At 34.7% G+C, this 17,176-nt stretch overlaps 1 protein-coding gene across 1 annotated transcript; it reads left to right on the top strand.

Moving 5' to 3' along the window:
* The first annotated feature begins 5,058 nt into the window (after window positions 1-5,058).
* Window positions 5,059-9,936, top strand: LOC136809376 (diphosphoinositol polyphosphate phosphohydrolase 1-like). The gene is made up of 4 exons (XM_067065901.1): window positions 5,059-5,391; window positions 8,626-8,736; window positions 8,934-9,045; window positions 9,369-9,936. The coding sequence occupies exons 1-4, from the start codon at window positions 5,278-5,280 to the stop codon at window positions 9,527-9,529; spliced, it is 498 nt and encodes a 165-aa protein (XP_066922002.1). The 5' UTR covers window positions 5,059-5,277; the 3' UTR covers window positions 9,530-9,936.
* The last annotated feature ends 7,240 nt before the right edge of the window (window positions 9,937-17,176 follow it).

The following is a 17,176-nucleotide window of genomic DNA, read 5'->3' as shown; positions in this document are numbered from 1 at the left end:
CTGCTCTGTATCACGAAAATAAAACCCTAAAGCCCTAAGACTGTTGCGTTTGCCTCAGGCAACTTAGTAAGGTTGGGTTTGATTGTGCTTAGGTCAGGAGGTAGTGGCATAGCTATAGTGGTCCTCAACCTTGATTCATTGATTCATGTACCAGAGACCAAGGTTCACAACTGTGTTAACGCATGTGAGCGTCCTGTAAATAACCTTGGACTAACTACCTAATTCCTAACTGGGCTTTATTTTGAATCAGATTCCTCTCAAATGCTTCAAAATGCCTATCAGTTATTTTCGACTGATTTTTCAAAGAAATTAGGCTTTCGGAGTGCATGATTCTTACTAAAAGCTACTTTTGTAGAGATATTCAATCCCAGGAATTTCTAGTGAGTAGGTCAATAGATGGAGTGCTACAATGTACTTCTCCGTTTTGGCTAGAAGTTGGAATAAGTTAAAGGTGGTTAGGACAGACTGAGAAAAATTTGGAAATCAGACACTAGATTGGCTAAATAAGGGCATAAAAACTTATTTCCCGAAATGATTGTGGTTTCTACAATCACGCTGCTGAATTGTAAAATTTAACCCCATCATGCCTTAAAAATCTTGATTTCACAATCATGCCTTGTATTTAATTTTCACGCCATTCGCCACAACAAACCCTCCATCAGGCCATCATGCCGACCCTGTTTTTAATTATTCAACATGGTATTCCGTCTTGCAAAAGATCTATTTGGCTATTATCAATTAGGATCAAGGATTGAGCTCCAAACAAGCACTCATGTGATTTTCTCTTAATATGGGCTGGTCTGTAGTTTGTACAATATAAATAGTGAGAAACCCTGGCTCAACTGTAATTTTCTTGTTCTTTGGTCCATAAAACCACTTGATTTGCCTCCAGTATTTTGTAAAGGCTCTCTTTATCGTACTTTTAAAAGTTGCGAGGTTGTTCATAGAGGCAAAATAAAGTCGCTTTATGGAAGAAAGAATAAGGAAATTAATTTAAAAAGATGTTTAACACCAAGTTTAGATTACCTTTATTATTTGCTTTATTTACACTGTTTATTCTTGCTTTTTCACCGGTAGAATCATGGTAGGATTTTGAAAACCTGAGGGGGTAGCATCAGATTTTAAAATGAGAAAGAACCTAGGCTATAGGGGGGGGGGGTTGGCCCCCTTCCAAACTATGGTTCAGAATATCTACACTGTTTATTCTTTATTGACCTTGTAAATGAAGTGATGTCAGAGGCGCTCATAAAAAAACAGCATGGAAAAGATTTTCAGTTAAAAAAAAAATAACAAGAGAATTGAATATAATATCTAGTAGGATCTTGCATTGATGTGGAAACATAGCCTAAAGGAATTACATAATGACTAGGTTTTTTCGTGTCACCTTCAAATTGGCGATCAAAATCAGTCAGGTCGAAGAGATCATATCAGTCAGGAAGTTGTTCAGCAATTCTCTTAACCCTCTAAATCTCCACTATCAGACTCAGACTCCTATTCAGTCCAGGACATGCACACACAATTACATAAGGCAGCAATCACAAGAATGATCTTTATTTTGCGTCCATATATAATTTGCTTGGTTGTTCAATAAATATTTTACTGGACAGATTAATATTTCACTGTAGCACAGACCTAATTAATTGAACTGATTGAACTGATCTAACTTCATTAAGCCATGGAAATACAATTACAGAACCTATATTGCAATGAACCTATATTATTTACTGATGTTAGCTTCTTTATAAAATCTCAGCAACATCATTACGTTAGTCATATCATTCGTATGCCAATAACACGAACTGTCAAATTAATAACTTTCAATAACGATCATTACACTAAAAGAGGTCGGCCAACGAAATCGTTACTTGACCAAGCTATGGAGTTTAAAAATGCTTCATCAAACCAATATTTTAATCTTGCCTTAAGCAAGAAAAAGTAATTTTGAAGTTTTTTTTCTCTTTTGATAGCTCGACATAGAGTCGTAACTCTCTGAAGTGAATAGGCCTCATGGGCGAGAATCATGACTCTATGTCCAACCTTACCCAGTAATGGGTGAATGGGTGGTTGTAAATAAATTATTATTATTATTATATACCTATATAGCTTTGTCTCGTTCTATCTTTAAGCCTAAGAATTACAAATTCCGTTCCGTCTCTTCTGAATTTTCATAAATCTCAAAAGAAAATTCTGACCGTCCTCCAAAATCATGTGACAGGCATGCGACTTTTTTTAAGTACTAGTCTGAATTAATTCTGTTTGTTTTTTCAACATTGATCAGAATACATCATTCTAGATGTCTGACTAAGAATTTTTTGACAATCTTTGGAGTTAATTACTTATCAACTTTGGGTCATACATAAAATGGTTTCTTATTTAAAAAAATGATTATTGTAATGATTATTGTGTAGTTATCAACAGAGGTAGATTCAACTGGTCATCATTATGTTTTACTTTTCTTTTTAATGTCTGTTGATAAAAGAGATAAGAAGAGTGTTATTTTTATAAATATCGAATTACTTTTTCTATCACTTTTTTTGATAGATTTCAACAAATTATTTTGTTCACATAATAAAGCTTTTTTATGAGAAGTTGTTAGAAAATGCGTTTTTTACAGTTAAACTTTTTTCTATTTTTTAGCTGTTATGTGTGACTACTTTTCTCAACTATGCAATCAGCTCTGATGATAATAAGATGTAAAAGGCTAGTTATCTTTGACACGTAAATCATTTAAAATTTATTAATAAATATAGCTGTGTGGACCTATACTGTTCAGAATGCTGTTGAATAATGTATTACATTATTCTGATAAAACCAGCTGGAATAACTGTTCATTTCGAAGGCTTGATAAATCAAAATTTTGATGTGTATAGAATTCACTATTGACTGAATGTTCACAGGAATTTTGTGTTTTTCTGATGTGGGAATTATTGCTAGGATGATTTTTATATGGATAAATCTCAGCTCTTTGACCTCTCCTTTCGTTTTATTGTTTTGACAATATTTTCAGGTGGCCATGTTTGTTTTTTTGACTTACTTTGGAGGGTGATGTCCTAGCTCTTGCGTTTTATATTTGTAATTTGTTATATTTGTTACATTATTTTAGTATTGGTAATTTTCTGTTCTTATAACCTTTGTTAGACCTGCCAGTGGTCGAATGATTGAACAACTCTCCAGGATGCATCTTCAAAATAGATATATTTGAAGAATTGTGAAGAAGATTCAAACACAGCTAAAATGAATACACGTTTTTTTTTTAAGAAACTAGTTTTACCAAGCAGCCTCAATGTTTCTTAAGAATCGGCCTTTTTGAGCCTTAATGTTTCTTACATTTTCTAACTTTTGACATCATCAGCCTCATGGAAGGCTGGATGGAAGGTTCTTTAAGAAAAACCGAATTAAAAAATCTCATTCTCAGCAGCATGTACTTAGTTTTTAGGCATTCTGAGCCTCATGTTTCTTAAAGTAAAAAAAAACAAACGTGTACCCACGAGCTCAATTTATTAGTTTTTTTTTTTTGTTTCTTTTGTAATTACAGTACCGTACTAAATAAAATGTCAACTATTGTTATACAATACATTTTATTTTTGCACTGTAACAATTTGCCCTCTTCTTTTCTACGTTGCTTCTCTGCTAATTGAGGAAGTAACAATTATCCGAATTTAATTGCTTTTTTAATTGTAATTTGATGTCAAATCCTAATTCCTGCTTACGTTTCTATAATATCATATCTGAGGAGAGCATTCATAAAATGTATAACTAGAATACAAGCGTAGGTTTCGATCAGGACCAGGAAGTTATTGAGAAACAGTACTTCTTATTTTTTGTCATTTTTTGCTTAACAATAGTTCCATTTATACTGAGGCGGAAAAATCGTCTGAGACGAGTAGTTTGTAAAATGTGATCTGTGGAGGAGATCATATTTATTGAAACATGAATGGAAAGTAGACTCCTCCAAATTAATCGTTTCAGTATAAATAGAACTATTCTCTCATATTCTGTATGACTTGAGCCATCTCAAGGTTGAGGTTTTGCATGTTGAGTTTGTTGAATCTAGTGGTGTTGCTTTCTGATATATAACTTCCTTTTCATTTTTGTATAACTTTTTTTGAATAGCTAGAATTTCATGCAACGAACAGCGTGGGTTTGTCCTGAAAGAAAAGCTGTAATTCAATCACTTGTGAACCTTTCAAAGTATGATGTCTTGAACCATCTCACGTTGATGAAAGCATGATATGATTGACAATCTTTGTCTTTAAATAACCTTATATAAATCTTACCACATTAAAGAGAAAGCTATAAAGTTAAGTTGATAAGTGCCTCTACTACAGTTGGTTTGTTTTGATTTATCAAGTTGTCGAAGATTAACATTCTACTAGCTTTGATCTTTTTAAGTTTTCTTCCAATCGAGCTTTTAGAAGTTTAGAAATGACATGCTGAAACGACTAGTCAATTGTGTAAACAAAAGGACAGCTGAAATAATTCTTAAGGGGATTTCTCAGTTGTCGTATTATCAGCATTATATTTTATGTTTGTGTGTGTCCTAGTTTCGGACACTTCCATTACGTCTTTTCTTATCGTCTTTGATCATCGAAGTTTCTGTGTTAAATCTTGTTTTATAGCTATAATAACTCTATTCAAAAAAAGTATGCAGACATTCAATAACATGTATTTTAGATTAACGTATTTTGAGTTATTTCTAGTGTTCATTAGGGAACTTCTCATTTAACTTTAGCGAATAAAAAGACGGAATTTTCAATGTTTTATGTATTGGAATATTCTAGAATACGTCATCTGAAACATAACCTTTTCTCAAAGAAAGAAATCTCTGAAGGGGCACATTGGAGTGAAAATGGGGTTTAAATTAGTCTGGAAATTCTATCACTTATACTCTTGTTTGTAACATAATCTTGATTATTTATTTATGTCAAGAAATTATTTTTTGTTAAGTTGTTGTCAAGATTTGGTTTGATGACGAAATGTTTCATAAGGCCAATATAAACTTTGGACAGATTTATTTCAAAAGCAAACGCTAAAACGTTTTATCGTTAATTTTTCACATCATCATATCATTTACAGGGCTGTCTTTAGAAAATAATGAACATAGATTTCGACTTCAACCATGGCATATCACTTTGTTAAATCCAATCGAATCGAGAACAAGGGGCCCGGTCTGATTAATTAAGATTGTCCAACGTCCAATCATCGTCCAAGTAACATCCACGCACGCAGAAGACAAGGATTTTAAGAATATTTCTGTTGAGAATTGGCGAACATAAAATGACGACTAAACAAGTGAAGATTAAGAATAGGAACGTACCACGAACCTATGATAAAGATGGTTTCAAATTGAGAGCAGGTTGTCTTTGCTTCAAAGATGAAACACAAAGAGAGGTCAGATTTTATTTCATTCTCATCTTTACAATTTTATCTGTCATCAACCTTAACCACCAATAAGATTGGGTATCGTATGTCGTTAAACATCTGTATCTGAGAGCAAAAACCCCTTTTATTGGGAAACCGTTAGGGGATGACGCCACTCTTTCTCCGCTTACCCTTGATCGTTCTCTATCCGGGGGGAGGGGCTACTAGTGTTTGCGGATGAGATCCTTAGAGAGACTTTTTTGAAAAATTTTATTCGATTTTTGAAAAACTCCCTACCCTTAGAGAGACTTTTTCAAAAAAAATTTGTAGATCGTTAATTTTCAAACCCTTAGAGAGACTGATTAAAATTTTTCTGATTTTTGTGACCCTTAGAGAGACTTTGAAGGGTGAAAAAAGCGACCCTTACCGTCCGCACACACCCAGCACCCATTTTTGCCCCCTCCCGGGTTCTCTTTGATTGCTGAGTATTAAGCAGAGAGGCATCAAAGATCCTTGGTATGACCTAGTCGAGGATTGAAGAAGATCTTGCGCACTGTAGCCATATCTCGGGGGGGGGGGGGGTACTTAGGCAAATGGAGGGTACGGTATGTGCCACCCTTAAGGGTACCTTATTTTGACTTCCAAAGTCCCGCTAAGGGGTCGGAAAAATCAGAAAATATAATTTCAGTCCCACTAAGGGTCGGAAAAATAGTAAAATTTCAACTTTTTACCCCCTGAAAGATCGAAATTTGGTCAAAATTGGTAAATTTGTCCCGCTAAGGGTCGTAAAACTCTCAAAAAAAACTCTCATTCGATTTCTACTTTTTAGTCCCGGTAAGGGTCAAAAGTTCGAAAGTCGGGCGGCACCCCCCCCCGTCAGCTCGCAACCCTAGTACCCCCCCCCCCCCGAGCCATATGCTCTTTACATTACATCATTTGACCCAATTAAACTTTTCAGTTAGTTAGTGTTTACAGGTGTAGTAATAGCCGGGAGTAAAGTTAATTTTCTGCTTTAGGCGAGACCAATTTAATTTGTTGTTCTACGGGCAGATCGTTAGTAAAATATGGGTCGGTCGGTCGGTAAAATAAAAATAAATTTTTCATTTATCAGGGTTCTTAAAGTACCGAAAATGTTTTCCAAAAAATATCTGGTTCAAAAATTCAATTTTTTTATCTTCGATGAAGATCATGATAAAATCTTATAGTGTATGGAATGCTTGATTTTCTAAATTTTTCAATTTCTTGAATTTATTTTCAGCTTTATTCAATTTTGATTCTTACAAATAACTAGTGTGTAAAATATATTGTAGTGGAAATTCAATACAATATTATTATTTTTTTGATTTTAGCAAAAATAGGGTCGGTCGGGCCCGTAGAACAACAAATTAAATTGGTCTCGCCTTATGGATATTTTTTAGAATCTTTGAACTTTAGACCTACCTACCCTTACGTCTTAATAGCTTGGCACCTAAACTGTCTAGAATGTATATCTTGTACAATAGAAAAGAAGCTTCGGAAATTGTACTCGCAGGTTGCATAACACCTCTTGAATTGTATAAAAGTTGTGCCAGCATGACTTGCTGAAAGAAAAACAAGTTATGTAATACCTCTGAGAAAGATTATTAAGGTATTTTTATTGTTGTTGTTTTTGGCGCTACACTTTAGAACAAGTTCGGAGTTAAGTTGTGTATATTTTGGCAACCCGGTTGAGCTCTTGTACGCCCCTCCTTATGTTTTGAGCAACTTTGTAGTTCATCATTTTAAGACCCTGTCATACCTACTGTCTCGAACGACTATTCCCGTTTCAGCCCTCCCACCTTAGGGGAAAGTTACTCAATGATCAACTAAAGAGGACAAGACATAAAAACGGACATGAAAACAATTACCCTTTCACTATCAATATTTTTGGTACCCCGGTGGAGGTCTTTTAAATTAACCCATGTCCGTTCGTCCGTTCGTTCGTCCGTCTGTTACCAGCTTTTCTCAGGATTGGCTCATTAGTTTTTTCTGATTTTCGGCACAATGGTGCAAAATGGCAATGCCCAAAATGTGACGGAGCCCGATTTTCGAAAAAAAATTTTTGCCGGAAAAACTGTTTTTTTGGCATTTTCTCGAGATTTTATCATTAGTTTTTTCCGATTTTTTGCTCAAAGATGCGTATTAACAATGCACTAAACATGGCCAAGTCTGTTTTTTGAGAAAAAAAAATTTTCGGCGGAAAATGCCGGAAATAAACAGTATTTCTTGAATTTCTCAAGCTGTACTTTGAATTTTTTTATGAAATTTTGCACACTGATGCAAAATGACAATACCTAAAATGTGATGGAGCCTGATTTTCGAAAAACATTTTTTTCCGGCCGAAGATGCCGGAAATATGCCGGGAATTGCCCTTTTTCTGGGTTTTCATTGGACTTTTTCCTTATAATTAGTTGTTTTTTTCATTCAAAAACATTATTAATAGCAATGCCCACCATCAAGCATGTTTCGATTTTCAATAAAATTGATTTTTGAAGCCGGAACTACTTAAAAATCGCTGGAACAACTTATTTTCGCCGGAAAGACAGTATTTCTTGAATTTCTCGAGCTGTACTTTATATTTATTATGAAATTTTGCACACTTATGCAAAATGACAATACCTAAAATGTGACGGAGGCCGAAAAAAATTTCGCCCAAAAATGCCGAAAGTATGCCGGAAAACCGGTTTTTTGACATTTTCTCGAATTTCATCCTTAGTTTTTTCTGATTTTTTGCAGAAAGATGCGTATTCGCAATGCTCAAAACATGGCCGAGTTCGATTTTTGAGAAAAACTTTTTCCGGTTGAAAATGCCGGTAATCGCCGTTTTTACAGATTTTCATTGGATTTTTTTCCTTATATTTCTATGTTTTTCACACAAAAACATTATTAATAACAATGCTCACCATCAAGCATGATTCAATTGTCAATAAAACTGATTTTTGCGACCAGAACTTTCTAATTATTTCTTCCCTACAACCCTTCCCTCTCCCCCCACCCCATCATCAATCAATGATGAATTTTAATGCTTTATGCATTTTCGCTAAACGTATTATTTTCTGACTAATTTTTTTTATTTTTCTCCTCGCATTGCTATCTAACTTTCATCATCAGGTAGGTCCATTCAGCATCTAGCTTGTTCATTCTGAAGGCAATCTTCAGACAGAATCCTGGACGGCATGAAACTTTGAGTTAAACACGTTTTCTTTACTCAAACTAATATTCTTCAGTTTGTATGTTTGTTTTTAGGTATTGCTAGTGACTAGTTCAAAAGATACGGATTTGTGGGTTGTACCTGCCGGAGGAATCGATCCGGGTGAATCACCTGAACAAGCCGCTGTCCGAGAGGTCGTGGAAGAGGTAAATCTTTCTTTGTTGTATAAACGTTTTTTTTCATATATGCTAGAGATCATTGACTGATAATCCCGGGATTTTTGTTTGAGAGATGTTGGGTATAGACGAATCGGACCAAAATGAGCCCCCTCAAAAGCCCATCTTGAATTCTATCACGTATCTTTGGATAGTAATTCTATGAATTTCTGATTCCTTTTTTACAGGCAGGGGCGATAGGAAAGATTGGGACATGTCTTGGTGTCTTCCAGAATGACAAATCAAAGTCACAAACGTATATGTACACAATGATCGTTAAAAACCTCGTCGAACCAAAAGGTTAGTGTGCTAATGAGTCCTGGCGGAGATGATTACTGCATTCATGATTTTCTCTCTTCTTCAGATGCTTAATTTGAACCATCTAACTGTACTCTAGGGTTTCAGGCCAATCCCAGAGCAGTGGGTACGTTATGTTTTGGAGTTCTTTACTAAAAGATACCTGGGAATATTTCCGTAAAAAAACACAAAAACAGAGAAAATTTCAATCATTGCAATGTTGGCTGTTTATGAGGAAAGTTATATAATTTTATGGAGCTATTACAGTGGTGCATAAATAAACGATCTCTAAACATTTTAAATATTTTTCATTTTCTACCATTCAGAAAACAAAGACCGTAAATGGTTTATGCTGAAGGACGCAGTGACGAAACTCAATCACCGTCCAATCCAACAGTCGTATTTGACCAGTGTCATCTCTACCAATCAAAACAAAGATCCTAAAGTTAACGTTTACTCGATCGGTAACCTTCTACCCAAGCGATGATGGTGTTGGAATCAGACTTGAGAAATTTACCCCTTGTACATATGGAGAATGTTTTTTTATATGCAATTTTTCTTGATGGATGGGCCATGATAGTGTAGATTGTAATATTTCTAGGATGCTTATAATGTCACTTCTAAATGTGATTTTTTCTGAGGATGGTTTTTGCTTGATCTATTACTTTATCCTGTCAAATCATGACGCAATTTTTTTTTAAGTCTGTATTTCAACAGCTACTCCGCCCTTGCTATTAAGCTGAAGTCAGCCAATTATATCTGTTATGTGTCACCTTTTCGAGCTGCACAGTTTGAGATATTGAGGCTTGTTTCTTGTGGTGTTTCCTTGTGGTGTTTCCTTGAAACTTTATCGTTCGCAGTGTGGAGATGTAAAGCTTTTCTTATAGGGACTCAATGTTTTCTCCGTAGGGGATTTCCGTCTCAGCGAAATGGGATTTCCGTCTCAAATTTTCACCAAAATATCAAGAATAAGTGATTTGCTGTGTAAATTTTTCGTGAAAAATTTTTTGATTCGCTGAACTGGAAATTGGTTCAAAGCTAATAGTTAGTTTTTTCGCTGGCTAAAGTTGAGGAAATACTTTTTGAAATACAACTTGTGAAAATTGGTTTTGATAGAAAAATCATAACAGTTTTTCTCGCTTTTAATAAATGAAATTTTCTCATCATTCGAAGAAATACGAAAGAATTTTTGATGAAAAGAAAGATATCTGAAAAAAGAAATATGGTATAATTTTATTTTTATTATTTTTGTTTAATATAGGTATAAGTATATCAATAATATTTTATAGTATTTGTGGTCAGGAAAATATGTCTTGAGAAGATATATCGAACAAATTGGTTGTATTACGACTTCGTCTCATTTCTCTTAATTTTTCTGAAAAAAAAGTTATATAAAAGGTTAACAGAATCAAGGGCGAGGTTTGGTGGGACTGGTGACTGTGGACTTAACAAGCACATCCTTATTCCCCAAGATCATCTCTATCCGACCTTAATCAACGATGTTTAAAATGTTTTGTTTAAAATTGCCTAATCCATTTCTTTTTGGTAGATATATGAGAGTTTTGGTAGATGAATTGAGTAAGTTGAGTAATTGAGTTAATTGAGTAATTTCTGTCCGGAGGAGGGGACTTGGGCAAAAAGGGGTACGCAGATGTGCCGCTGGTACTACCTTTTCACCAGTCCCACGTAGGGTTGCAAAAAACACCAAAATAGAAAAATCAGTCACTCGTAGGGTAGCTTTTGGGGAGATTTTGGACAAAAAGTAGAAAATTTGCGAGTTTCAGTCCAATTCAGGGTCACTTTTTTTTCGAAAAAACGAGTCCAACGTAGGGTTCATTTTTTTTAACTAAGGGTAGTAACCCCCCTTCCGGATTTCTGTCCTCCTGATTCCCCTTCTGATTATAGTTTCATGGAGTCGTTTCTGAAAAAGAACAGAAAGTTTGTCATCTTAGTCTGAATGGCAGACCTCTATAAATATACTTCCTAACATTTGAACTTTTTTCGCTACTGTAGAGGAGGATGAGCAGAAGCCTAGTCATATCTTTCTTCAGTTCCTTCCTATTCAAACCATAACGCAAGAGTAAGATTTAAAAGCTTGTAGCTGTCTATTGTGGTACGTGGTAGAGTAAAGAAAGATGGAAAGGGTGGAAAGATTTGGCTCTAAGAACTTAAGAGAGAGGGTGTGAAGGATATTCGCATAAATTCCGCCCGCCCACGCCCTATCGATGTTTACTCTCGGGAAATGGCAGGCCGGCTGTGTCAAATTTCAAGTAATGGTCAGTCGATTCGAACTGTAGTAAATCGTGCCGTATTGTAATAGCAATAGAAACCAAAGCTCAGCAACATAGTATGCATTCGAAAATATATGAAGAAAATACAGTTTGACCCTACTATGATTCGAAGAAGGGACACCCGACTCTGCTCTGCTCCAGCTGCCTAGGGTTTGTATGATTTTCTTCGAATTTCGAAAGATAATTATCGAATTATATCCAAAACCTGAAATAATCTAAACCATTAATAACAAAATCATCTATCATTTTAATTTCACAAATCAAGATGCATATTCTTTTTTGTTCATATCATTTCATATTTGAGAACACAAAATCCAATCGAGAAATTCTTCGTCTCATTTTCTCTTAAGAGTCCATTATGGACTATATGATCAAACCAAATCGAACGCAATCAAATTTCCATTGCTTCGATTGTTTGTTTGATTCTATTCGATTGTGGTTCAAATGCATTTGATTGTCTTTCAACTGTCTGTATTACTGTATTCGATTGTGGTTTGACTACGTTCGGTTTGTCTTTCAACTCCTGTACGTGCCTGTGTTTGATTGCTGTTCTACTTAATCTACTATGCTCGCTCTATAAAAGAAGCCAATTTCCCATCATCATAAAGCAAGATAAAAGAATGTTTGACGCCCGTTGATGTCTCGTTGGTATCAACCATCAGCTTGGGAAATACTGTGTGTTTTTTTTTGATACATAAGCTCTCACATTCTTTCCCTCCTATCTCTGTGCCAGACAGCTGACAAATTAGAAGAGAGACTATAACTTGGGACTATCTGACAAAACATGACATCCTGTTGAATAGACCTTTTCACCTTTCCATCCGCCATATTGAATTGTATGCAAAAATTATGGTGGCCGAATTGCCGTGGTGAAATTCCCTTAGAAAGTATGCAAAAAGAAAGTATTAATTAAAAACTTATATGCATAATTGGCATTATATTAAAGTGTAATCTTGTAGAAGAAAGATTAAATTTGCTTCTCTTGAAAATTAAAAACAATTATATTCACTCATCTCTTAGAACAAGCACTTCAAAAGACCATAACATTAGACAGAAACTCAAACTGAAAAATCACCCGCGAAGGTAAAAAACAATCCTTATTTGGCTGTCGGCAAATTATTCTCCTGGGAATAGAGCCGCCAAATGATCAAATCAAAACATTGATAAAGTGTGACGTCATAATTACTGCTTTCAGTTTGCGTGTTTTGAAAGTTTGATGTGTACTCCGTCTTCGTGGAATTTTTTAATGGCATGAAAACAGAATATGCAATGTCTTTAAGAACAAATTCCTAAAAGGCTTTTGTTGTTCTGTAAATATTTCCTTTTGGATTAAGAAATTCCATCTTTTATTGTTCTAATGATCATATTATTTATTTATAAGATGCTTTGTTGTCTTTTTAATCTTTGTGTAAACTCGCATATGTTTTGCATACATTCCAACTAAATCCAACCACGGCATTTTCGTTCCTGTATTTTTGCATACAATTCAAGATGGCGGACGGAAAGGCGAAAAAGGTCTATATTTATGTAGTCCAGCCATAAAAACAATGATAGAGTAATGCATAATTACTATATCATGCATATTGTAATAATTATGCATGGTTTTATCATTGTTTTTCTGCCGGATTACATAATTATTCAACAGGGTGGCCTCTTTGAAAAAACAGGCTGCACCATTTGAAAATTTCAGGCGTGTTTATTCAGCCACCAGTTGTTTCACGCTCCTTTTACGTGTGCTCGCACGCCTCAAAGTCATGGGCCATTTTGTAGTTAATGAACGGCGTATTAAAAAATACAGGATTTCTCTTTTGCACCGAGTAGGCTTTTAAATCAAAATATGAAAAAAATCTGTAGTGGAGCACACGCGAATGTCTGGAACAAAGAAGACCAAACTAGTCCAGTCATTTTGAATGAAAACAAAAAAGTTAAAAAGGGTGCGCTATCACTGAAAGTTATCATGACATGTTATGACAGAAAGTATGATTGATAAACTTTTGGTGGAGTTATCAAAACAAATTTGTTGTCAAAGACATTTAACAGTATTGAAAATACAGGCCAGATATCAAACAGTCCCATGTTTCGACCAATCGTCCCAAGTTAGCGCAGTTGACGGTACAGACTTACCTCTTTTCTCTTTTCTATAGTTTTGGTGAACGCGACACTCTTTTGAATAACTAATTACTCCACATTCATTACTTTCAGTATAGACCTAACTCTTCATACAAAAATTACAAGAAACGCATATTTGGACTTTGCACCCTACCGCAAAGCCGGGACAAAAATCAGTTTTTTGAAGTTTGCAAAAAAACCATAGCGTCAGCCTGGGTTTAGGTCCCAGGCAAAAATTAGGTCCCCCTTGAGTTTTAAGTCCCCCCAATGATTTATGATTTTTTTGTTAGCCCCCATAGGACTTTTGACTCTAGACACTTTCAAAAAATAGATCAAGTAAAAAAGGGTTTACCAATGTAAATTGCGTTTAGTTCTAAGTTTAAGATAAAATATTTTCCACACTTTCTATAAAAATATTCAATTTGAGTAATTGAAGCCAACTATTAAGCTGAATTATTTTAGCCCCCACGTTAAGTGATGAGATTTTAGCTCCCCCCAAGTACATAGGTCCCCCCCAAAAAGTGGTATACTTCCAGCCCACTCCTTTTTTGGGAAAAATTTAGGTTGTACCCCCCCCCAACCAGCAGCGGGGCTGAGGCTGTGAAAACGCTACATAGAAGATCTTTCAAATCCAGTATGTGAGCGTTCTGCGAGCTTTCTCGGCTCAATCCTCAGACTGCGCTAAAAATGGTAGACTGAGCTGCGATAGATCATTTCAATGGTATTTGTTGGAAGGTTTACAAGGCTCTTGATAGAAAATCGTTTGTTGTATTGTCAATGATGACAGTGCGGTTATTAATTTTGTTAGATCTGACAAATTGATGTTTGTAAGTGTACTTTATAGTTTTGATAAATTATCTTGTCTCTAGAGGTGGTACTGTAGAATCGTCTAATATTGATATGCGTCTTCTAAAGTCCACACCGGATCTGTAAAATAATCAAAACAAACCTTGAATGAAATTCTTGGTATCATTCTTATCAAACAAGTTCAGTCAAGTTCATCCATCAAACTAGAAGTTGAACAGGGCTCGAAATAACGGTCGGACATCGGACATTGTCCGACCCAATTGCTGAAATGTCCGACCCAAATCGATTCTAGTCGGACATCAGGTCCGACCCAATTACTTTCAGTGCCTTCAAAAATTTGTCAGAGGCGTTGTGAAATTTCCAAAAGAAATTACAATTTACATAGAATTAGTAACTTCTTTATTTACACAAAAAAACTCTCAAAGTTGCAATCATTAGTGTTAGATATTCATTTTGTGTGATGCTTTTTCTCAACCAAAATGAAAGCATGCTTCAAGTAAAAATCATGGGCTTCTGACCATTAATTGGCATTTGTTTAGCTTCTTCGTGATCAATGTGAAATTCTATCAGAAGCTTGTATTAGACTTGAAGTATATTGATTTGGAAGTACATAATTGTTAATAGAAAAATGCGGTAAGATGAAAAAATCGGTAAACACAAAACTGAATTACCATTTAATAGGTAACACCTTTTAAAAGAAAATTGTTTAGAAAGAAAAAAATTGAAGTGGCTCCACACACTTTCGGTTTATTCTTATGTAAGCTCACAAAAACAAAATAAGGCACCTGCTTTTTTCCTATTCACTCAAATAAATCGCAATCGTTTGTTTTGATTTTCCTTATAAGGAAATTTAGTATTTCAAGCATTCTTGAGTATTTATATGATCACGATCATGATTTTTGGAGATAGAGGCTTAAAATTAATTAATTAAATTCAATTATGTCTGAGATGATTCATTGTACTAGCTACGTACAGAAACCTTTTGCTTTTAAGTTGAAAGACGAATGTCCGACCCCACATAAAAATCAATCGGACATGTCCGACCCATTTTACTTTAAAATCCTTAGGACATGTCCGACCCAAATCAATTTTTGATCGGACAATGTGTCCGACCACCAAAATATCATTATTTCGAGCCCTGAGTTGAATAAACATTGCAATCCTTTCAATTAAAAAAACAGCCAAATTATAAGCAGTTTTACACCGCACACGAAACGCATGCAAACTTTCTCGTAACTTTCTCGTGTCCATCATTAAAATTTTTCAAGTCACGTGATAAAAATAATTCGCGCTTAGCCTGGTTTCCCCTTCCTCATTTATCAAAAACACTTGCTCTAGGCGCTAAGAGGCCGCACGCCGTGATGGCCAGTATGGCGGTCACATTAAATTCAAAAGGAAACCAGATTCTTTTTATTATTTTCAGTTCACGGTAAAAAGGTCTACTAAAAAATTCCTTGCGTGCAAAATGTTGTTTTGATTTGGATATCTTTGATCCGTTGAATGAAAGCATGCTAATTAGTTTGATAGGGAGAGTACAATTTAGTGATGGATTGATAACTTTGGTATGTATTTGTTTATGTTTGATTTTTTATTTCGAAGACCAGCCTTCAGCTATGTCGAAATAACAAGACGCATGTCAATATTAAACAACTCTACGGTAACTGCTGTGGAGTAATTAGTTATTCGAAAGACTGTCGCATTCGTCAAAACAACTATTCCAACAACAAAATGTTTACATAGTTGACACATAATACACATTGAAAGAGTAAGTATTCCCCATGTAATGTTTATAATCGGAATCTGCAATAAAAACGAAAGTGGTCTCTTCTTCTCAGTGACAGTAGACTTGTTTAACCTCTAGATATACGTCTTCTTATCTTAACACAGGATCTGCAAAATAGTTGAAACAAACCTTTAATGCAATTCTTGGTATTATTCTTATCGAACAAGTTCATCCATCAAACAAGAAGCTCAATTAACATTGCAATTCTTTCAATTAAAAAAGCAGCCAAACGAGAAGCAATTTTAATATACAACACATGAAATGCATGCAAACTTTCTTGTGTCCATCATAAAAATTTTACGGTACAACTTTATTACGTTTCAAGTCACGTGATAAAGATAGTTTGCTCGCTTAGTCAACTTGGCTTCCTTGTCCTTATTATTTATCACAAGAACAGGCTCTAGGTGCTAAGAGGCGCATGCACATACAAATCCCTATTGCGATTGACGTTAAAAATCCATGTGGAAATTACATTTTTCTAATCTAAGATTGAGACTTTTTCTTGGAAAACTAGACTTTTTGGGTTGGAAATTTGTGTTTCTCCCAAACAGTTTGGAAAACGTTAAAAATCCATGCGGATATTACAATTTTTTTAAATGGAGACTCTTTCGATTGGAAAACTAGACTTTTTGGGTTGAAATTTGTCTTTCTCCAAACAGTTTGGAAAACGTTAAAAATCCATGTGAAATTACGGTGCTTTTCAATGAAGTAAAACAACATAAAAGATAATCTGAAAAGTTTCACCGTCTTTATCTCGATCAGAAAATAGACGACAAAAGTTTTTTTTTTAATTCTATATATATATATATTTTTTTAGTAAATTCTCTTTTACCACCAAAAACAATTTGGTATATATCAGTATATATAACTAAACAATATCCTCTACTTTAGGCTATATAACAAAATTTACACTTTCGTTTTTGATTAAAAATGTGTACATCTAACACATCTTTCAGGAGAAATAAAATTGAAATTCACAAATCTGCATTTAATGTTAAAAAGTAGAGAGTAATTACAACAATTAAAATCGTAAAAATTATTGGTATAAAAATGTTAATTCAAAAAAGATACTAGACACTTTCAAACCATTGCATAGAACTGGCTTGAGACAATTGATGTATAAAGCATCTTTGAATAAAAGAGA

The sequence above is a fragment of the Clytia hemisphaerica genome, unplaced genomic scaffold (genome assembly GCF_902728285.1).
Source record: "Clytia hemisphaerica strain Z4C2 unplaced genomic scaffold, Clytia hemisphaerica genome assembly, whole genome shotgun sequence".
Classification (NCBI taxonomy): Eukaryota; Metazoa; Cnidaria; class Hydrozoa; order Leptothecata; family Clytiidae; genus Clytia; species Clytia hemisphaerica.
The sequence above is the reverse complement of the archived record's forward strand: the minus strand, read 5'-3'. Positions and strand labels throughout refer to the sequence as shown.